The 23,542-nt window shown below is 40.1% G+C and overlaps 1 protein-coding gene across 1 annotated transcript; it reads right to left on the bottom strand.

Annotated features, from left to right (window-relative positions):
* Nucleotides 1-8,042: 8,042 nt before the first annotated feature.
* LOC117620928 (probable disease resistance protein At4g27220) lies at nt 8,043-23,282 on the bottom strand. The gene is made up of 2 exons (XM_034351187.1): nt 23,130-23,282; nt 8,043-11,084 (listed from the first exon to the last, which is right to left on the bottom strand). Exon 2 carries the CDS (start codon nt 11,081-11,083, stop codon nt 8,150-8,152), a length of 2,934 nt encoding a protein of 977 aa, XP_034207078.1. The 5' UTR covers nt 11,084; nt 23,130-23,282; the 3' UTR covers nt 8,043-8,149.
* Between the last annotated feature and the right edge of the window lie 260 nt (nt 23,283-23,542).

The following is a 23,542-nucleotide window of genomic DNA, read 5'->3' as shown; positions in this document are numbered from 1 at the left end:
GGTGTAAAAATTCATCAAAATCGGANTTAAAATAACCGTTAAATCATGAGTTATCATTTATAACCGTTCAAAAGTTTTGTCCCGTTACTTGATCTCTGAATGTTTTTTTTTTTTCGATTTTTGGGGTCTAAGATCTCGAAGTACAAATAAACGAGTTTGACGGCTGGATTGCTGAAACAACTTTCGTAGAATGCGTTTGNCATAGCAACCATATATTCACAAACAATAACTAGTTTACTTATACATTCGTTAAACATAACATAACATGATGTCATATCACCCTAGTGTAAACATCTGAAATTGAAGATCAAATTGACCAATTGTATTCATATAGGGTAAAGAAAAGTAGCTGCAAAAAATTACACAAATCAGAGCTAAAATAACCGTTAAATCTTGACTTTTCATTTACAACCGTCGACAAGTTTCGTCCTGTTACTCTATCTCTGAATGTTTGTTTTTTTCGATTTTTGGCANATACGATCTCGAAGTGTAAAAAAACAAGTTTGCCGGTTGGATCATGAAAACTAGTTTCGGGTTTAGGGTTTCTGCAGTTTAAGGTTTAGGGTTTAGGGTTTAGGGTTTACGGTACAGAGTTTGCGAGACGAATAAAAGTGTTTGGTCGCACAAAGCCTACTTAGAACAAGAGTGCGCGACGAAGTGGGGCCTTCGTCGTGCCATACCAGCCACGTTTCACTCTCTTCCTCCTTGGACACTTAGTGGAAATTTTTTTTTTGAGGTTTTGCGCGACGAAAATAGTGTAATTTGTCGCGCCATACCAGCCAGAACTTTCACATTCCACTCTCTCCCTTCTTGGACACTTAGCGGAATTTTTTTTTTTGAGGTTTTGCGCGACGCGGTACGTATGCGTCTCGCAAGGTTTCAATTTCTCCCGCAAAACCCTAGGACCCAAATTGAGGCTGTTGGCAACATTGCGCGACGAAAAACGTTCATGCGTCATGCAAGAATTCAATCTCGCCCGCTAAACCCTAAATCCCAAATTTTTTGGCGGACTGCCAACATTTTCGAGGTTTTACGCGACGAAAAGAGTAGAATTCGTCGCGCCATAACAGCCAGAACTTTCACATTCCACTCTCTCCCTCCTTGGACACTTAGCAGAAATTTTTTTTTGCGAGGTTTTGCGCAACGCATACGTACCGCGTCGCGCAAGGTTTCAATTTCTCCCGCAAAACCCTAAATCCCAAATTTTTTGGCGGACTGCCAACATTGCGCGACGAAGTTCAGATTTCTGCGTCGCGCAAAAACTACCCTTAACCAAATTTAGGCGAATGAATGACATTGCGCGACGGAACAAATATTTTTATTCGTCGCGCATGAGTCATTTAAAATTTCTTGCGCGACGAAATCTGTTCTTCGTCGCGCAAAATCGAATAAAATTTCAGAAACCACGCGATGGCCTCCTTCTTCCCCAGTTTTCTGAAATTTCACAGCTCCGCCGTCTCTCTCCCCGCCGCAGCCGCTGCCTCCTACCCCGGTGGATTTGGACCGCGCCCGCGACGAAGGTGGTACCCCGGAGCTCCCCCGCCGTCACCGTCGAGCCAGCCGCCGCGTTTTCTTCGGTTTTCACCGAATCTCCTCCGCCGTGATTCTCCCTCCTCCGGCGACCAATTCCGCCACCTCAGGTATGGTTTCTGTCCTATTTTTCATGCTTTAGCTGAATGTTGGGTAGGATTTGTGAATTTGTTGCACTAGGCCGCTTAATTTGAAACCCTAAGTTTTGGCCGGATTTTGATTTTCAATTCCGGCCACTTCCGGCCATTTTTCGGGGTATGCCCGAGAACAAAAGTGGCTCCAATTGATGTTTTGAACCTAGGGTAGGAACCTTGGCCCTTAGTTTTAAGAATTTTTCGGCGATTGGTATCGCTTTGGACACCCGCGTGGGGCGGCGCGTGGGGCGGCGCGTGGCTGACTGTAGCCACCTGAATTAGGTCCTAGTGCAATCCTGTAGTTGTCACGAGCGCATAGGTGTTTTCGGATTGGAATTTGGTTACCGTTTGCGTCTCGAATGGATTTTGCCTATTGATCAATTTCCGGGGTTGTTATGTTCGGACCGTTGGATCGAACTCAAACTCACGTATGGTGTACCTTGTATTTCTTGGATCGTCTACGATTCGACGGATCGTGGATCGGAGTCCCGGATACTCCGAACTCGCAAACCCTAGGTCAATAATGTGAATAAAATTGTATGTGTTTTCAAATATTTGTATATTTTATTAATTTGTATGTGTATTAATGAAATTGTGCAGATGTCAGACTTGATTACACGTCGTAGGGCGGTGACGACCACGCAGAGTTCGGAGCTCCCGACTCAGCCGACATCTGCTGCCACATCTCCAGCATCTCCTGCCACTGCGCCAGCACTGATGGACCACTTGGCAGTTCGACCTGCGGGGTCCCAGGCGCCTGCCTCATCAGCGTCATCAGTGGCGCAGCCTGTTAGCGCCAGGCGGCGTCATCGGCCCGCCAGCACCACCGACACCACATCCACTAATGCGTCGGGGTCACTGCCAGGTATAGCTTTCCTTTTTCTCCAGTTAATTTTATTTTTTATTTCTTGTTTTTGTTTTTGTTTTTGTGTGTGTGTGTATTTGATTGTTATATTTGTTATTTATTTAACATTCATGTCATCTTTCTTTGCAGCCAAGAAGAACACCCGAGGGCCGTGTCGGCAGTTGAAGACGGCGAAGGTCACCCGGGTGACCAACAGTCGTATCAACATCGGATATGACGAGCGACATCGGGCTGCACCGACGGCGGAGTTGCATAGCTCCTTGGCCCACGACATTGGTCATGTCATTCGGAGCTATTGCCCGATGCAATGGAAGTCTTGGAAGGTGATGCCTGACGAGACCAAGAATGAGGTTCGCGGCCAGTTGTCGGTATGTAGGCCTTTTCATTCTTTTTCTTTCAAACGTTATATTTATATTATTTAAATGTATGTAATTAATTTATTGCAGACGAACTACAACTTGGAGGACCTTGATGAAGAGTCGTTGGCGTACTTCAACAGACTCTTCTCTGAGAGGTACAAGCAATGGAAGAGCGACTTGCACCACCATTTTGAGGCGTTCGATGATCCGCAAGTCGCTCTTCAAGAGGGTTGCCCGAAAGAGCTTGAGGGGCGGGAGGATAGTTGGGCGTGGCTCTGCGCTCATTTTCAGGCGCCCTCTTTTGTGGTAATTTTTTATATTTATTTTTATTTTCTTACTAATGTTTATTTACTTTTTTATATTTAATTTAAATTTCAACTAATACATTTTATTTTTTGTATAACAGAATAAAGCCAAAGTCAATAAGGGCAATAGGAAGAAGAAGACTCTTCTCCATCATTCGGGTTCTAGGCCCTTCTCCTATAGGATGGATGCCCGGCGTCAGGTAATAATAAAATAATTTTTTTTAATTTTTAATTTTTAATTATTCTTAATTTATTTTTTCGTTCTAATATTTTTCTTCTTTTGTTCAATTTAGGGGGGGTCCAAATTCCCAGAGATTGACGTATTTGGCGACGTTTATGTTCGACCTGGGCATGAATTGGCCGAGTCCCTTCATGTAAGTATTATTTAATTTTAATTCTTATGTTACGCATTCAACTTTAAAGGTTATTATATGAATGTTTGAATTTATATTTTATGTTATGCTAAACAGATGACGATGGTGGAGAGGAGCCAGTTGGTTCATCAGGAGTCCGCCTCCCAACTTCCTCCCAATACTCCAATCGAGTCTGTGGATCCTCCACAGGATGCTGGGTTTCAGATCTTGACGGAGACATTGGATCAAACTCTAGGGAGGAGACCGGGGACATATTGTCGAGGGATGGGGAATGCCAGGCGGAGGGAACCCAGACCCCGTTCATCAGCGCAGTCAAACAGTCAGGTCACTGCTTTGACAGCAGAGGTGGCCACTCTTCGGAGCCAGATGTCGGTCATTCTGCAGTCCCTCGCACAATCCGGCATTCCAGTCCCAAATTTTAATGTGCCGACCTCCGAGCCGTCCATCCCGAGCATCCCCACCAGATGCCGGCCCGTGTAGATCCCCAGACCTCTGAACCGCATGTGCCAGACGATAATGTAGATTTTGGAACATTATTCGATTAGTTTTTTTATTTTCGTAATTATTTTTTAAATCTTTCTCTTGTAGCATACATTTATTTTATATAATAAATTTGTTATTTACATAAATTTTTTTATGATTAAAATTTCATTTTATTACCCAAAAAAAAAAAACCAAATTTATTTTTTTATAAAATAAAACAAAAGTAATATTATAATTATATATTAATTTTGCGCGACGAACTTTTTGTCGTCGCGCAAATTCATATATTCCGAAAAAATAATGTTTCATTTTTTAAATAAATATAATTATTTTTGCGCGACGAAAGATTTCGTCGCTAAAATGGATTTCCGCGACAACAGATTTGTGTCGCGCAAAATTTGTGGCCACGTACGCGACGCAGTATACCGTCGTGCAAACTTTTACGCGCCAACTTCTTGTCGTCGCGCAATATGTGTACGAATTGCGCGACGATAAACTCTTGGTGCCGCAAATGTCTACGAGACGTCTTGGGCGACGAAAACTATTCGCCGTGCATTGTTGTGGCGACGAACAACTTTTCGTCGCGCGTAATTTTGTGCGACGAACAATTTTGTCGTCTCTGAACCTTTTGTGTAACGAAGGGTAAGCGTCGCACAAAATTGCGCGACGCATGGACAGAATCTGTCGCGCAAAGTCGTTCTTCACGACCTTTGCGCGACAGATTGCGCGCGACGATTTTCTTGTCGCGCTTGTGTTTGTGCGACTATATGTTAGTTTGTGCGACGAAATTATCTTCGTCGCGCAAATACTAAAATGTAGTGGTGATCTGTCGTACAAGCAATTCCTTTATACTCTATAAGTTGTTTTCTCTTGCCAAGAGGTTTCTGTGATGATCTGAATAAATTAATGCGGGATTCTGGTGGAACCATTCCAACGGGGATCATAAGATCCACTGGATTTCTTGGGAGAAATTGTGCAGACCTAAGGATGAAGGAGGCACGGGCTTTCGCCACCTTTATGCATTTGACTAAGCAATGCTCGCTAAGCAGGGTTGGATGATTCTCACTATGCCCACCTCTCTTGCCTCCAAATTATTAAAAGCTAAGTATTTCCCAACTTCCTCCTTCCTAAATGCATCTATTTATTCCTATGATTCTGTTGTTTGGAAGAGTTTGTGTGCAGCGAGAAAGGTCCTTGAAGGTGGCACTCGATGGCAGGTTGGCGATGGCAACAATATTGATATTTGGCATGACAGATGAATCCCCCAACCCTGACACTTTAAGATTTACTCCCCGGCACCACCTGATTGTGTTTCAAAAACGGTGGCTGATCTCATCCAAGCCAAACACCATTGCTGGAACACTTCTTTATTGCAATCTCTTTTTTTTTTCCCAGAAGAAGCGGAGTTAATTCATAGTATACCTCTCAGCATGCGGCATCCCCCGACCAACTAATCTGGCACTATGATCGAAAGGGGCAGTTTTCAGTTCGCAGTGCATACCGTGTGGCTCAACATCTCCTTGGCAGTTCAACTGAGACCACTTCATCTTCTAACACTTACGCAGATTCTGTACTTTGACGGACACTATGTAAGGCTAATATTCCGGCAAAAGTAAAGGTCTTTTGGTGGCGTGTGTGCCTCAATGTTCTCCCCACTCATGATAACCTGGCTCAGAAAAAGGTCCCAATTAATAGTGGCTGTGTTACAACGGCCTCATGCCAGAAACAGCACTCCATGTGCTTCGCGACTGCCCCTTTGCCTGTTGTAGTTGGCTTAGCTAGTCTATGGGCTCCTTACGTGATTTGGAGAAGATGTCATCGGTCTGGGAATGGGTTAGCCACTGTACTAGATCTTTAACTGCTGGTGATCTTGGTTTCTTCTTCATGATGGGTTGGTCATTATGGGAGCAGCAGAATGGTTTACTATGGAACAATAAAAGTTCATACCTAAGCCTGGTAGGCCTTATTGCACATAACAGACTACTCGAGTGTCTTCAAGTTAATAGGCCAGTTGGGACACCGCGACCAGGTCCAATGGTGGACTAAACCACCTGTGGAACCTAATTAAATCAAACCCTAGGTCAAATAATTCCTACCATTTGGGGATTATTTGACCAAATTGGGAATCAATCAATCTAATTAGGAGTTACTCAATTTAATTGGGAATTATCCAATTAAATTGAACGTTACCTAATTAGGTTGAGATTTGATTTGGTTAATTACCACGATCCCCAATTAAATGAGGAATTGCCTAAATTGAATCAGGATTGATTGATACCTACCACAATTAGGGATTTGATTTACCCTAATTAATCAAATCCCTAATTAATCAAATCAATTCCAAAATGGGGAGGAATAATTCCCTTCCATCTACGGAATTATTCCTCTGAAACCCTAGCCTCCGAGACCTCTATAAAAGCATAGCCACACACAATGGTTGAGGTACGCCTAAATTCCTACTAAAACTCTGCAGAAATTATTTCTCAAAAACCCTAGCCACCTCCTCTCTTTCTCTCTCTCACACAAGGCTCCGGCCACCACACACGGCTCCGGCCACCCGGTTTTCCTTGAATTACCCTACCTAACTTAGGCATCGGAGGGCCTTTGGCCAACACCCCCCGGGTGTGGTCTTTTTACTCCGATCTGTTTTGCAGGGAGAAAGAGAGGCGGAGAAGACGAAGGAATCTTGGGCGAATATTCTCGTGGGGAAATTTGCTCCCACACCACCCATGAGGCATCTCAAAATCAACTTGGACGGTGCATGGAATGCAACCACCAAATCAGGTGGGGTTGGAGTGGTGATTCGCGATTTAGCAGGGGCCTTCATTGCAGGAAGGGCCCGGAAATTTGATAATGTTTTTTCATCTTTAAAAAGTGAGGCCCTGACAGCACGAGAAGGTGTGGTTTTGGCGGTTGAAAGGGGTTTAACTAATATTTGTTTTGAGAGCGATTCTCTCCAGATGTTTACGGCATTTGGATGCTCATCTTTCGATAGATCCTTTATTGGCCATATCTTAGAGAACTCTAAGTTTTTGTTGTTACAGATCACTGGAGAAGGCTTTACTCATGTCTGCCAGACTACAAATGAGGCTGCTCACCACATTGCTCGCTTTGCTTTACACCTTGTTAATACCCATCTCTTGGTTCGAGGAACCTCCACTTTCTAGTTGATGTTTTATTTGAGGATTGTAACAAGTAGTTTTTACGGGTATGATCCTAGGGGGATGGGGGGGGTACTCTACCTGTGGTTAGGTTCCTGCTCTTGCTTGCAGTTGAACGGGTAAGGCTACTCAGTTAGACCGACGACCGAGTCCGTATGTGTAGAGAAACTCGCCTAATCCCAGACGACATTGCCCGGTTTTTGTACTAGTTATGTTTTCCTATCAATAAAATCCTATCGCTATTCTCTCAACAAAAAAAAAAAAAACAAATACATATTAAATACAACCAAAAACCATATATTATCAAAATGAAAATATGTTCAACAACATAATGTCATAAATAAATGGATTTTTTTATAACTTTTATAGGTTAATACATATTGGACTTTAACAGGTTGTATTGTATTAAGGAAAAAGAAAGAAGATGCATTGTACATTTGTTCAAGGTTACGAGTTTCACGTCCCAGATTAGTTTATTTGTAATAACTTGAGAATTATTTGTTGTTGGAAATTCGGGGTTTGACAGAACAAAATCTTGCAAACTTAGCATAACAAGGATTTTTAGGTGGGATTCGCGTATTTAATGATACCTTATATGCAAGTAAATACATGAGAAGTCGGAAATGAAAATCATTTCCTTTCTTTTCATTCCCATTACTTGTAAGTAAACATGCTATTAGGTTTTGTATGGTGTAATTAAAATAATACAGTGGTTGGACAATTACTGCATGACATTTTGATTAAGTTGGAGTGCTTTTAGTTTATACATGAGTTTTCAAAAACAAACAAAAAATAATTAGAATCATGAGTTTTTTGAGATGGGGGTGAAAAGAAAATTTCACAAAAAAAATAGAAAAAATAGAACAAGTGTACAAAAATTCATCTTAATGTAACAATGGACAATTTAATGTCGAAGACTCAACAGTGTTCGTGATAACTCAAACAAAATGAAACATGGTTTGGAAACGAGCTTCAACTGCAGGGTCACTTGGCCACTCCAGGTGATTCATCCAGTCTCTGGTGCATCTGATCACTTTAAGTTTGGCCGCTTTTTCCATGGTAGATGGTAAGTCTTTCAGCATAGCACACCCTCGGATCTCTATTGTCCGCAGAGAGGGCCACTCCATTAAGGCACCCTGCCAAATAGTAGCCAGTTTTGGTAGGTTGCTGAGCTTTATAGTTTTCAATTTCGGAAATGCCCTCAATACATTACTTCCGGTCTCAATTATCACCTTCATCTCTTGACAGTCCTCCACTTCCAAATGCTGCAGCTGAGAGAGTAGTTGAACCATGGCCTTTGAGAAAAGAATTTCTAGACGTGGACAACCTTTTAGCAACAGTGTTGCGAGACTGGATAGGCTCTGTGTGGTCATCGAGCCCTTCCATGTATACACCAAGTTTGGAATATTTATTATGTGTAATTGTTCAAGGCATTGAAATGCAACACCACCTACCTTGTCACCATCGATTATGCTTTCCATTTGGTTGCACCTTTCAATTTTGCAAATTTCCAGTCCTCTCAAGTTATCCCCGAAGATGGATAAGTCTATCAAATTCTGATGATCAATCAGCTCAAAGGTGATAGCATGCTTTAGTATCTGCAAAATTGCATCAGGGATACTATCACCTGCAAAGAACCTCAAGTGTTTTTCAGATGAGCATCTAGAGATATCGATTCCAATAACTCTGTTTGTTTGGTGATAACCCACAACAATGTTGAATGACCTGAAACCACTACCCATTGTGTTCTGACGCTTCCATGATTCACTCCTGCTTATAAAAACGTCTAAGCAGTCCACCGTAGGAAAGTAGAAATGAAGAGTTGTCAATTCTTTCAACCGAACTATTTCCTTAACAATTCCATCCACAACATTGTTCCATGTTTTGACATTGTGGTTTATGACAATGCTGAGTTCTTCTAATTGAATGAGCTTCGAAATTGTGCCAGGAGGAAGTATCGTGGTCGATTGGGCTCCAAATGAAACTCTTAAGCACTTGAGGTTAGTGAGCTGCTGGATCTCAGTGGGAAGGTTGCGAATCCCAGTGCGATTGATATCCAGGATCTCAAGACTCTCAAGTTTTCCTATCTCAGCTGGGAGCTCTTTTAACTCATCACAGCCAGTTAGATAGAGTCCTTTGAGCTTTCTCAAAGCAGAGATAGATGATGGTAGCGACCCGATTCCTGTCTCATGCAAATCCAGAACTTGTAAGGTTCTCATAGATTCAAAGAATAACTTAGGAATGGATGTCAAGCTCCTATTTTGCAGCAACAAGGTAAGGATTTCCAAGCATTGAGGCTGAACAGGCAGGGTGGAATCCGGATGGTGATTCAACAAGACCCGTTGTACATGTTTCCATTCTTCCTCTGTACTCATTTCACCTTTTCTCACTAACAATTGGTGATTCTCTCTATTGCCATTTGCCATTCTTAATGCAACACGCTGAAAATTCTGAGGCATCTTGTAATGAAATCCCTTTCTTCCTCTATCAACAATACATTTTTTTTCAAATTCATCTAGGATGGCGTGACCTCTGTCTCGTGTTTTCCCAAGCTTTGGAAAACCAGTAAAAAACTGTTCAGCTCTCCAGCACTCAATTATGTAGTCTCGATGAATTTCATCCCCAAACGGGAACACTGCCCAATACAATAAGCATGGTTGTTTACTCTTATCTAACTTATCGTACACGGGTTTAAAACCTCGATAGAATTCTTCTAGTTCTTGATGTTGTTGCTCACTTGGTGCTTGCATTTGATCCAATTTATGTTGCCACAGTGTTGGATCACGTGTTTCTAACTGTCGTGCTGTCAACTTGATCAGTTGTGGCATCCCACCACACTCTCTGACTATTGATTTGGCTATTCGAGCGATTACTCGATTTTTCATAACATCTGCTCTGACTGTTCTGTCAAATAACTTTTGTGCATCATCATCAGACAGTCTTCGTATTCTGATATCGTCATACGTGTCACTGTTGTCCCTATCATCACGCGCGAACACCACTTTTCCCCAATGGTCATGATGAATTCCAACTTTCTTCAAATCAGGCTTCAAAGAAACTTGATCAAGAAACAATAGATAGTTCTTGTTCTGCAACTTATTAGATATATTTGCTGCTCTTATCTCGTTGCTGGCATTTTCTTCCACTAGTAGCCCTAACCTCTCCTCCAATACCTGTTGTATCTCATCCTCACGCCCATTTGTTGTCATTGTTACCCAAAAAATCATTTCGAACTGATCAGTTTCACTGACTCTGTCATGCACATTTTCCATTACAGTTGTTTTTCCCACTCCCGAGGATCCCCATACGCAAATTTGCTTGCATTCATTCACCTCCAGCAATTCTATAATTTCTTCTACATGCTTACCAAGTGATGGACAATCGTCTATGTTTTGGGCATGTCTCTTTATTGATCGATACTGGGATGCTGGTGCAGTCAGAGCCATTATTGAGTCCTTCGATCTCATTTTATCTTTGAGGATTGCTATCGCCTTAGTCTCCTTCGCTATATCTCTTGAAAGCCTTAGCAGAGAAGGGAAGGGACAGAGTCCCCCGAGGCATGGGTTGATGCTTTGATACCTTGTCTTCAGAGCGTTGATTGCCACTTTCCTTTCTCCCACACGATGAAGCCAAGTTTCGCATTCATTTTTCGTCCTCATTATACTGGCACGCCCAGCTATCTCCTCGTTTACATCTCTCTCTCTGTCTATGAGATCTTTTTCTTCATCCTCAAGCTTCTTGTAGTTTCTTCCCAAATTTTTCACATCATCATATTTGCGCTTTAAACAGTTGAATATCCATGTGCAGCATATTGTAGCCGGCTCAACTGTATTCCCTACTGCTTGTGCCGCTGCTGTCACCCCAAAGGACATCCTGTTGGTATGTCAAAACAAATTGCAGATAAATTGCCACGTTGTCTTTACAGTACAATACATGCCCAATCAAATACAAAATGAATATTGATGATATGATATAGCTTGCTACTCTTGCTTTTCAAGGGAAATGCAGGTCAATTAATTAAGTGCGACTTTACATGGCTGGTTATTTGTTTTCATAACTAATATTGTTTTAGTATTCCTGTTAATTGATCCAACTCATTCTCAGGTTTCGTACAATAATCACATACTCATACTAGGGTTGACAAAGCATTATATGCGGAATTCACCGAGGCATCCCTTGAGAAAATGAATATTGTCGGCCAAGTTTAGTTTTTAAAAATGTGGGCTTTTATAGACCCAGGCAATGACAAAAATGTTGGGAAAAATCATTGTATTATAGTCATTGAATAAAAAGCAAATTTTCGTTTATTACTTCATTTTTATGACTATTTTGTCTTTGAAGGTAAATAATTAAAACAAATTAAAAGTGTTTTATTTGATGCATTTGTTACTCCCAAATAATTAACTCTTTATTTTTCAAGTTCCTGAAAAGTTTAGTGGGAGAAGAGGCAAACCCATCTTAGAGTCAAGGCATATTAAGTCCTCTTTGAGGACTTATAGTAGGGGAACCTAGGCCTTGATAACGAAAAGAAAGATCCTTACAACTCAACCAACCCTCGTTGGCTAACTCTTTATTTTTAGAGTGTTGTTAAACGAACCATAAAATTAACTGAGTGCACACTATGATCTAAGTACACCCTAATATTTAAATCAAAATATAAAATTAACTAAGTACACCCTATTTAACTACTAAAAATACCAATGGTACACCCTAATACACCCTATTTAATTACCAACCCAACTATTGGCAATTTGGCACTGGGTTTTCATGTTCAAGAAGCTCGAAAGGTTCCAGGGATACTTTGTCCGTTAATCATCATATTTATGGTTTCGTCAAGAAGGTAAATTCGCACAGCAGTTGCATTCAGACGATATGCAAACACAAGCACCCAGCATTATGCACGATAAGATGTTTCGTGACTCCACTAAGATTTGTATCTAGTTGGCGGACCCATGAATATTTTTAGAGATGGGCTAAATTTTTTTTTTTTTTTTGGAATCAATTATAAGCCCTATTTTTACAGTATATTTTCTTCATCAGATTAAGAATTTTTTTAATTATAATTGAAAGTATAATTATGAGAGAGACCATCTCAACAAAAAAATTTATGAGAAAGACACAAAATGCTAGTATAGCAATAATTTGAAACATAAAAAAATGAATGGTATGAAACTATGAAATCTGAAAGACAAAAATAAAATTAATATCGTTCCATGCAAAGAAAAAAAGAGACCAAATTAATGATAAATAAACAGACAAAACAAAAATTAATTTTTCAGCATGAACAAAAATTGATTAGAGACTACAAAAGATTCAGAGAAACAAAAAAGAATAAACGATGCAAACTCTGGAACCCAAAACGAATACCATTCCTGTTTTGTTTTTGTGTTTGCGGCTGGGTTGTTTGGTTAGGCTTTTTTATTTCTATTTTTGTCAGAGTTTGCTTGTGTTAAGTGGACCTCTCTTTATTCTCTTTGGTTTCTTTTTAACAAATATTGTTTATATTAAAACGATGAATGCTGTTGTGTGTGGGGTAGAAAAAATGCCTGATGCTTATTCTTACATAAAGTGATGGGTTTCATTCCTTTGTTGAGGATAGAAAAAGAAGGAAAAATAAATATTAAAAGAAATAAAAAGAAAGGAAAGAAAGAACAGGAGAATTTGAAGAAAACGAATGGAAGAGAAAAGGAGAGCAGAAAAACTCTCATTTATGCATGGCCACCAATTACTTAGGAATGTTGGCTATAAAAGCCGTTGCCTTCTCTCAGTTCAATGCATCCCACAAAAAACCAAAACTTAGTGAATTTTGAGAGACATCCCACAAAAAATTAAAACTTTCACTTGTCCGAGAGAGAAATCCTCTTGAGAGAAAAACCAAGAGAGAGTTTAGTTATCGGTGTTTTGGTGAGATTACTGTATTCCTATTGTTTTGGTGTTTTTTGATGGTCTATTTTACATACACAAGGTTGGGAAAAGTCATATGTAACACCCCGACTCCAAATTAGACCCCTTATTTAAATTATTTAAATTATTTAAGGGAAATTACAAATTTACCCTTGAGATAGGGATATTTTAGTCATTTTCTTACCCGGAGAGAGTTTGGGGTAGTGACTAGTATTTTTGGATAGGTCGTACTGAGATGAGTTCGTAGCCACGTGGTGGGCTTGAATCGGAGTTGTAGCGAGAGAGATATGGTCAAAAGAAACCCAATGGCACAATCGTAATTATTTCAAAATGGGATTTTTATAAAAAAAAAAAATCAGATTTCTCTCTCTCTCTTCCCCCCCCCATGGTCTCTCTCTCTCTCCTCTCTCTCGCATGAGCAGCGGCAGCCGGCCATGTTTTGGCCAGCCATTCTCTCCTCCAGCCAGCGATGACGACGGGGCTGGTACCAAAATGACTAGGTCGTCATCCTCTTCCAACCCCAGCCAGCTCCAGCCTCCAGCCGCCGCGATTTCGCCGGAAAATGGAGAAGAAGCGGCCAGTGTCGTCCGAACTTCTCTGCCGTCGAGCGAGGTATGGTTTCTCACCTACTTTTCATGCTCTAGCTGCCTGTTTGGTAGGATTGGATTGATTCTTAGCGTAGGTAATCCGATTTACAAATTGAAATTCGGCCGATTTTGGGATCTCGTTTCCGGCCACTTCTGGTCAATTTTTGGGTTAGGTCCAAGAACAAAAGTGGCTCTAAATAGGGTTTTATACCTAGGGTAGGAGTTTGGAGCTGTGGTTTTGAGATTTTTAGGCGATGAGTAATCGCTTTGTGCACCCAGCACTGCCAGCGAGTGCGGCAGCGCGTGGGCGAGGGTAGTGAAGTGGCAATGTGTCTCGATAAGATCCTTAGGTTGTCACGAGTGCGTAGGATTTTGCGGATCTCAATTCGGACGTCGTTTGACTATCGAAAGGATATCGCCTATTGCGCGTTATCCGGGTTCGATAGGTTGGGACCGTTGGATGGTCTCAAATTTAATATATGTTAATCTAGGTATATCTAGGATCGTGTGGAAATTCACGGATACTGAATCGGAGCCCCGGATGTTTCGATTTAATAATTTAAAGTTTATGTTTTATATTAACCGTCAGATCGTGCGATTGTGAGCGATCTAACCGTCCGATCTGAACCAAACTTGCAGGACGAGTGTCGTATACCTTGTAGAACCCATAGGAACTTTCGGATTGGAATTTGGAGGTCGTGGGCCCCGTTGGCCCCTCTGACCAGGGTTAGGGTAGTTTGACCATTGGTTGACCGTGAGTCTTCCGGAGTAGTTTCACCTTCCTAGGGGGATTATCGGGTGCTAGACTATTGTTGAGGTTTACACAATATTAGAATTAAATTATATATTTATATATGTTTGTAAAGGTATAAAAAGAGTTTAGAATGTCAGTTTGAAGTGCTATACGCACTACCTTAGGCACATCCCCAGATTTTGGTTACACTACAAGTACCACACTGTGAAAGTTAGGTCCCACGTGGCTTAGGTTATCCGGCTTGCGGACAGGCCCCATACGTGGCATTGGTAGTATCGGCATATGGGGAGATTATGTGATAATATGTTGAGGTCGCACGTGGCGTTGGTTATCCGGTGTGTCGACAGACCCTATACGTGGCGTTGGTTGTACCGGCGAATGGGGAGATATTGTGATATGATGTTCAGGTCCCACGTGGCGTAGGTTATCCGGCGTTGAGACAGACCCCAAACGTGGCGTTGGTTGTACCAGCGTATGGGGAGATCTTGTGATATTATGTTGAGGTCGCTCGTAGCGTAGGTTATCTGGCGTGTCGACAAACCCATACGTGACATTGGTTATACCGACGTATGGGGAGATATTGTGATATGATGTTCAGATCTCGCGAGGCGTAGGTTATTCGGCGTTGAGACAGGCACTATACGTGGCGTTGGTTGTACCGGCGTATAAAGAGATATTGTGATAGTATGGTATGGTCGCACGTGGCGTAGGTTATCTGGCGTGTTGACAGGCCCCATACGTGGCGTTGGTAGTACCAGCGTATGGGGAGATTATGTGAAATACAGAGAAATGAAATAAGGTATTGCCTATGTGTGGAATTGGATTTTAGAGAAGAACTACGTGTGGCTTGATCCCTCAGTGAGGGTATGTAGGCAGCCTAAGGTTATTAGGTGCAGCCGCAGACATAGATGTGATTGTGTTGGGAGGTTAAAACCTCGTATATTGAAATTTAGTAGTCATAATTCATATTTGAATTTATCGTTTGCCTTGTTTAAGGCATGAATTGATTTGTTAGCGTGTTTGGTAGTTTGTTGAGAATTATTGGAAGGCCGAAGGCCGTTTATGTGAATTGCATGAAATTATATTATGCATGCTGCCCGTTGGGAATATTAAATGTGTTTATATGCAGGTTGAAATTTTGAAAAATGTCCAATTTATAGGGGAGGCTCTGCCGAAATTTCGGCGAAAAGTCTTGGTCTTTAGTAAGTGGGCCCGACATTGAGGTGATGTCGGGAATTTCACAGGATTCGCCTTAGGTTTTCGGAAATTCGGGGCGGGTCCTTTCATCATATCCTGCAACTGCCAAATTTATTTATTGGCTTTTATTTTTCGCCCTCTTTCCCAACAAATGGTATTAGAGCTTTAGCCCAAAATTTATATTCTTATGTAATTTAAGATCGAGGAGTCATCGCCATCATTCAGTAACAATGACAAAATTGATTGCATCCAATTACTCTATTTGGAAGCCAAGAATGGAGGACATCCTTTATTGCAAGGATTTATATGAGACCCTTCAATTGCTAGGACAAAAACTAGAAATCATACAATGCATGATGCATTCTGAATAGAAATGTTGTTGGACAAATTCGACAATGGGTGGATCAAGGGACATATGCATACATATTATGGACAAAATTGTCGCCCATGTACGAGCAGAAGACAACTCAAAATAAAGCCTCGAATCCCCGACGGTTGGTAAACCTTAAGTATAGAGATGGTCGAAGTGTTACTGAGAATCACTGTGACTTCCAAAGTTTGATCAACCAGTTGACGAATATTCAGATGATGCTCAATGATGAGTTACAAGCACTAGTGTTACTCAGCTTTTTGCTTGATAGTTGTGATAGTTGGGACACACTAGTAGTGTAATTAAGCAATTCATCTCCTCAAGGTGCTCTTACATTTGACATAGTTAAAGATAGCAAGTTTAATGAAGAAGCAACAAGGAAAGAACGAGGTATAGCTGTAACACCTCGACTCCAAATTTAATTCCTTATTTGATTTATTTAAGTAAAATTACAAATTTACCATTGGGGTAGGGGTATTTTGGTCATTTTCTTATTCAAAAAGAGTTTGGGGCAGTCACAAGTAATTTTGGGTTGTTCATGCTGAGACGAGCCCGTAGACACGTGGTAGGCTTGAATTGGAGTTGTAACGAAGAAACGGTGACCAAAATTAGTTTAGTGGTAAACTTGTAAATAATTCGAACTTGGGTGTAGAAAAATCAAAAACCTCTCCTCTCTCCCCGCGTCATCGTCCCCCTCCCCCTACTGCAAAAATGCAGCCGCTTTTTCTGGCTACCACATCCACGGCTCTGAACCACAGTGACGGGCCCAGCCCCGCAGACGTATCCCAGCCATTTCCCGCTGCCAGCGCCGCATTTCTTGCCGGAAAACGTGAAAAACGACGCCGATTTTTGGGTAGTTTTTTCGTCGCTCATTCTCCGTCATCCGGCCACCGTTTCTGACGAGTGAGGTATGGTTTCTCACCTATTCTCCATGATCTAGCTGATGGTTGGGTAGGATTTCATTAATTTTGAGCCTAGGTAGTTTGATCTTGAAATTGAAATTCGGTCGATTTTGGGATCTCGATTTCGGCTACTTCCGGTCACTTTTTGGGGTAGGTCCAAGAACAAAAGTAGTTCCAAATAGGGTGTTACACTTGGGGTAGGAGTCTTGAGCTGTGACTTTGAGATTTTAAGGCGATGCGTAATCGCTCTGGACACCCATGCGCTGCCAGCGCGTGTGGCGGCGTGTGGGCACTGTAGAAAAAGGGCATTGTCTCCCGACGTAACCTCTTGGTCCTCACGAGTGCGTAGGTGTGCTCGGATTTTAATTCGGATGTCGTTTGACTATCGAACAGATTTCGCATATTGTGCGTTATCTGGGTTCTATAGGTTGGAGCCGTTGGATCATTTCGAAACTTATATGTTGATCTAGGCACTCCTAGGATTGTGCAGGAATTCACGGATCATGGATCGGAGCCCTGGATGTTCTGATTTAATAAGTTGAAGTTTGTGTTTTACAATAACCGTCTGATCGTGCAATCGTAAGCGATCCGACCGTTCGATCGGGACCAAACTTGGATGACGTATATCCTAAACCTTATAAAACCCATAGGAACTTTCGGATCCAAATTTGGAGGTCGTGGGCCTCGTGGGCCCGTTTGACCAGGTTTGGGTAGTTTGACCCTTGGTTGACCGTGAGTCTTTCGAGGTAGTTTCATCTTTCTAGGAGGATTAAAATGACCTTATTGACGTGTCTTGACCGTTAGTTGAGTTAAGTTGATTAACTGGGATTATGAGATTAATTTATTATTTTAAATTAAGGGATTATCGGATGTTTTATGGTTGTTTGAAGTTTATGCAATGTTGGAATTTGGATTATATGATTATATTATGTAAAAGTACATACTTCCCATACGTGGCGTTGGAATTTCCGGCGTATGGGAAGAATGTATGATTAATTTAGTCTCACACGGGGGGGTGGATTTTCCAATGTATGGGAAGAATATGTGACTATTAGCTCCTCACATATGGCCTTGGTTGACCGTGAGTCTTTCGAGGTAGTTTCATCTTTCTAGGAGGATTAAAATGACCTTATTGATGGGTCTTGACCGTTAGTTGAGTTAAGTTGATTAAGTGGGATTATGAGATTAATTTATTATTTTAAATTAAGGGATTATCGGATGTTTTATGGTTGTTTGAAGTTTATGCAATATTGGAATTTGGATTATATGATTATATTATGTAAAAGTACATACTTCCCATACGTGGCGTTGGAATTTCCGGCATATGGGAAGAATGTATGATTAATTTAGTCTCACACGTGGGGGTGGATTTTCCAACGTATGGGAAGAATATGTTACTATTAGCTCCTCACATGTGGCGTTGGAATATCCGGCGTGTGATAGAATAACAAGGAGAAGAAAAAGGGATTATTTTACTATATCGGGGAAAGAGTGATGCTTAAACAAATTATGTTTGGTGTGTTGTGATTTAAATTAAAAGGGAAAGGAATAAATTCTAGAATATATTATTTTTGTATTGCTGTAATGGTTTGTACGTTATTGGAATTGGGATTTTTGTTGTAAGAACTATGTGTGGCTTGATCTCTCACAAGGGGTACGTAGGTAGCCTAGGGTCTTATCTAGGTGCAGCCGCTGACTAAATTTACTTATGTTGTTTTATTGAGTATGGGATTTGACCTTGTCGTTGGTCCTAAAACTCGGCTGAAACCGAGGTGCAATTAAACAATTGTTCATACTCCCGTTTGGCTAAGGGAGGGTTGTGTAAATGTGTTCTGGTCAAAACAGATATAAAACCCGTTTTGGATGATTGTACGATTTGGGATGAGGCCTTAAACTACTTGCGTTTGTGTTAGGAGGTTAAACCTCGCATGATTAAAATTTGGGAAGTTAATTTATGTTATTTACAGTGGGCATTCGTAAATAAGTTTGAGTTTATTATCTGCATTGTTTAATGCATTATCTTGATTTAAGAACATTGCTAGCGGTTCTGTTTCCAATTATGTGAAGGTCAGAGGCCGATTATATGAATTGCATAAGATTATATTGTGCATGCTGCCTATTGGGATATTAAATTTTGAATTTTGTGCATGTTGAAATTTTGAGAAATGTTCAATTTACAGGGGAGGCTCTGCCAAAATTTTGGTAGAAAGTCTCGGTCTTTAGTAAGTGGGCCCGGCATATGTGTGATGTCGGATTTTTCCACAGGATTCATCCCGGGTTCTGAGGAATTTGGGGCTGGTCCTGTCAATAGCAACCAAGTCAGAAGCCCTTGTCTCAGAGTATCGTGGAAGAAATAGCAATAGGAAATTCCACAAGTAAGATAAGTCAAAGGGGAGGTCAAGAGATGACTCGAGGGGCAAGTCCAAGACAAGAAGGAACCTAGAATGTTACCACTGTGGTGGGATAGCCTTATGAAAAGGGAGTGTAGGCTGTTTAAATGACAACAAGATAAAGGTAATGAGATGAGTGATGCCAGGGACACAACTGCAACTACCTCTAGTGGAAATGAGGTAATTAATCTATGCGATGATGGCTTCATTAATTTTTCCTCTCAAGCTACATGTTGGATAATGGATTTTGGTGCATCATTTCATGTCACCTCACGAAGGGACTTCTTCACATCCTACATCAATGAAGATTTTGGTAATGTGAGGATAGGAAATGGCAAATTGTCCAATATCGTGGGAACATGAGATATTTCCCTTGAAACCAACACAGGTTGTCACTTGGTTCTTAAGGATGTGAGACATGTTCCAAACATGCGTCTCAATCTGATCTCCACTGGATTACTTGACGATGAAGGATACACCAATGTCTTTGTTGAAGGGAAATGGAAACTCAGCAAGAATTCTCTTGTCCTAGCATGAGGGATTTACATGACACATGCAAACGTCATTAATGGGTATGTAAATGCTCTCGCAAAAGGCTCGCTCGAGCTATCTCAGAACTTGCAAACCTTCCATATTGAAAGAGACTCAGCAAGTCTGCATTAGGTAGGCGTCTTAAATTTTTTTTGAAATTTAGGGGAGATTTTCAGTTAACCATTGGAACCTTTACCATTTTCCTATCAATAACATTCAAATCTTTTCGCAACAAATTTTGAGACAGTAGGTTTCTAAGCATTGTGTCCATGTCACTCTTGCTCATTCACGTGGACAATCACATTAGCAATGTAATGCTTCTTTAGTTTTGTTTAAAAAGTTGGATTTTCTGTGTATGAGGTTAGATATGGTATTGGGCAGCTTTCTTGTTAGAAATTAAGTTCAGAAGACTTTTGAAAATACTATCTACATAAGCTTTTTAAATTTATTTTAGTCTTACCAGAAACTCAGTTTCTATGATATGCTTCTTTCTTCATAGTAGGAAATGTATTGGATCATTTGTTATTTTCTTTCTTGAATGTTTTCATACGTATTTTTTGTTACTGGTGTCAATTTGATCTTGTAGATCATGAGGGAGACAATATTTGTCACACCTTGGGCATTGGAACAACTTAATCACCTTATGCTGGGCAATAAAATCCATATCTAGTTCCATGATGGAAGAACAAGTATTGTTTCTCTTTGTTCATCAAATTATTTTTATGCTAACTAAACTGAAGTCTTAATTATCTTTGATTTGATGTATAGCTCTGATTTAAGTTTTAGGTTTCATGAAATTTTCAGTTATTGTACAATTCTTTAATCAAAATTTCATTTGCTTTGCATTTGCACATGGGTGGTTTCAGTCATTATTTCTATATCAGTTTGTGTTTCATGCATATAACAATTGTATATAAAAAAATTTCTTTATTTTTTATTCTCTTATGAAAGAATCAGTATTAACTGATCATTCTATTAATTGATCCTATATTTATTTTCGTTTTCACCATTGGCCATTCATACACGGAATCTGTTAGCTGATCCAAGATGCACACTTGTAGTGCAGGTTAGTAATTTGATACGCATGTTTAGCTGAAATATTTGTATGGTAGACAATAGAGAAGGATTTTTCGAGCAGTAGGTTCATTATATTTGGTTGTGTTTGTAGGAATGGGCTCATAAGTATTAATACATAGCAAAGCATCAAGAGGGGCCTTCTCAACAATGGAGAAACTTCTACTAATTCAGTTTTTAGAATACGTTGATCAATTTATTTTTTAGATTTTGTTTTTGAGAGATGCATGTATTGTGGATTTGTTGGAGGAATGTTGATACATATATAGTGTTTTAAATGATATATGATGCGCATTGTGTTATTTTACACTCTTTTTGGGTATCAAAATTTTATCTTTAGTAAACCCAATTGGTCACCAATTGTTCTACAGACATTTAGTGACCAACCAGTTTGGTCAGTAATATGGGCATGTGACCCATGTTTTAGTGCCCAAATTGTAAGCCCTTTAATGACCAATGTTGTGGTCATTGATAGTGTTTTATTAGTGACTACACACATGAAGTCACTAATACTTTGTGTTGTAGTGACCAATACTAGAATATGGCCTCTAAATAGAATTTGTGACAAGTTTCTAGCGACCACCTAGTGACCATCAATATTTAGACACTAATTGTGTTCAGTGACCAAAATCGGTACTTTTGTGACCAACTTGTTGGCCACTAATAAACGTTTTTTCTTGTAGTGCAACTATCAAGTGATCGTAGAGATAGGGGTTGCGGAGGTGGAAAGGAATGGTGACAAGGGTTAGGCTTGGGTACTATCCAGTTCTCAGGAAAAATTGGAATTGGAACCAGAATTATTCATTCAGTTCGGTCTGGTTCAAGTTTTAACTAAAATACCAAAGAAAACTAAACCAACTTGGACCAGTTTATATCTGGTTCGGTTCCAGTTTGGAGTGGTTTGGAGCGGCTCTTTAGCCGAACTGATATTTTTACAAACATCAATGGAGCAAATCGACGAGTCCATACAAGAAAACCAGATCTGAAGTTATGAACCTTAAAAGATTAAAAAAAAAAAAAAAAAACTATCCAGCAAAATAGATCAGAACCTCAATTGAGCTTCAAATTTGCATGAAAAATCAGATTCCATATTCGAACAATAAAAAAATCAAATTCAAGATCTTAAGCCAAGATATTCAAGAATCCAAATCTGCAAAGAAAGAGATACAGAGGGAAAGAGAGACATAAAACCAAGGAAAAAGAAAAATCAGAGTAACAGAAAATCAGAGAAAGAGAGGGGAAAAAAAAAGAAAAGAAAGAAGAAATGAGAGGAAAAAGAAAAAAGAAAACGAAGAAGAAATGAGAGAAGAGAAAGAAATGGGAGAAAAGAGAGCTTAGAGCTCCAAAACCACGGTTTTTCATGGTGGCCTCTCACATCTCTCTTGTGATGATGATTGTGCCATTGACTTTGAAGCGTGCCCCAGGTGCCAGAACAAAAAGAAGTCAAAGGAAAAGAGGCGGAAACGGAAAGAACGAGAGAAAGAGAGTGTGACATCCGGTTTTGAGTGACATAAAACTGAAACTGAAACCGGTTGAAATTGGTCCAGTTCGGTTTGATGTTGGTTTGTTGACTTTTTTAGTCAATCGGTTTTTCCATTTAGTCCGATTCAGTGTTTCGATTTTTCGGTCCCGATGCCCGCTCCGAATTAGGGTAGCTGAGGAGGGAATAGAGAGAGGGGGGGAGGGGTTGGTGGGCGGGTAAGGTGGGGGTGGGTCGGGAAGGAGGAAGAGAGAAGAGGAGGGGAGATTTTTTTTTTTTTTTTTTTTTTAAAATTATTATTAAGTAGAAGTTTCGTAAAAATAAAAGATAAAATAAAAAAAGCAGGCATCAGGAGAAAAAGAAGCGCATGAACCGTTAAACGAGCGAGTTATCCAAAAGCAAAAAGTCATCATAATTTTGTCTTCCTAAAAATTGATGGCTTTTAAAGATCCTACCTGGATAGCCTTCAACAATGAACATAACAAGCTCACAAAAACAAAAGTACTTTTTAAAAAAAATGATAGATCTAGAAGCTAAACTCTGTTTGACCAAAATGAAAAAAAGCTAATCTCGATCTGCAAAATCACAAGTATCAACTAAACCAAAACACCACTACACCAGCGTCCGAAACTTGAACTTGTAATCTTTAAGTAAACCAAAGCTCAGTAATAACATGATATATAGTTGTTGTAGTGACGTCAAATTGCTGAAGAAATTTCTAAAGCATACCTGCAAGAGTTGGCTTGGTCTTTGAGAGAAAGCTGTTCTGGATGATAATTGATTCTCTCCTTCAGCTCACGAGTGGAAGAAGATGACTATTCTTTCACGAGGAGATGGAATATATATCACTAACAAACAAAGTCAACGTGCTGGTGCAAAGACCCAGACTTTCTTCATCGTTGTCTTCTTCTCCTTATTTTCTTTTCTTTTCTTATTACGTAGTCTAACATGACAGCTCACCATGTCTGTTAGGTGAAGGGGATTTATTATTATTATTATTATGGGTTATTGATTGAAATAGTTTTTCAATTATTACTCAAGTTTCATTTTGATCCACAAATTAATTTTTTTCATTTCATTAATCCTCCAATTTTACATTTAATATCAAAACGAATATATCGTAAAAGTCTATAGATTGTTAT

This window comes from Prunus dulcis, chromosome 1, assembly GCF_902201215.1.
Source record: "Prunus dulcis chromosome 1, ALMONDv2, whole genome shotgun sequence".
Classification (NCBI taxonomy): Eukaryota; Viridiplantae; Streptophyta; class Magnoliopsida; order Rosales; family Rosaceae; genus Prunus; species Prunus dulcis.
Note: the sequence above shows the minus strand (reverse complement) of the source record. Positions and strands in the feature narration are given on the sequence as shown.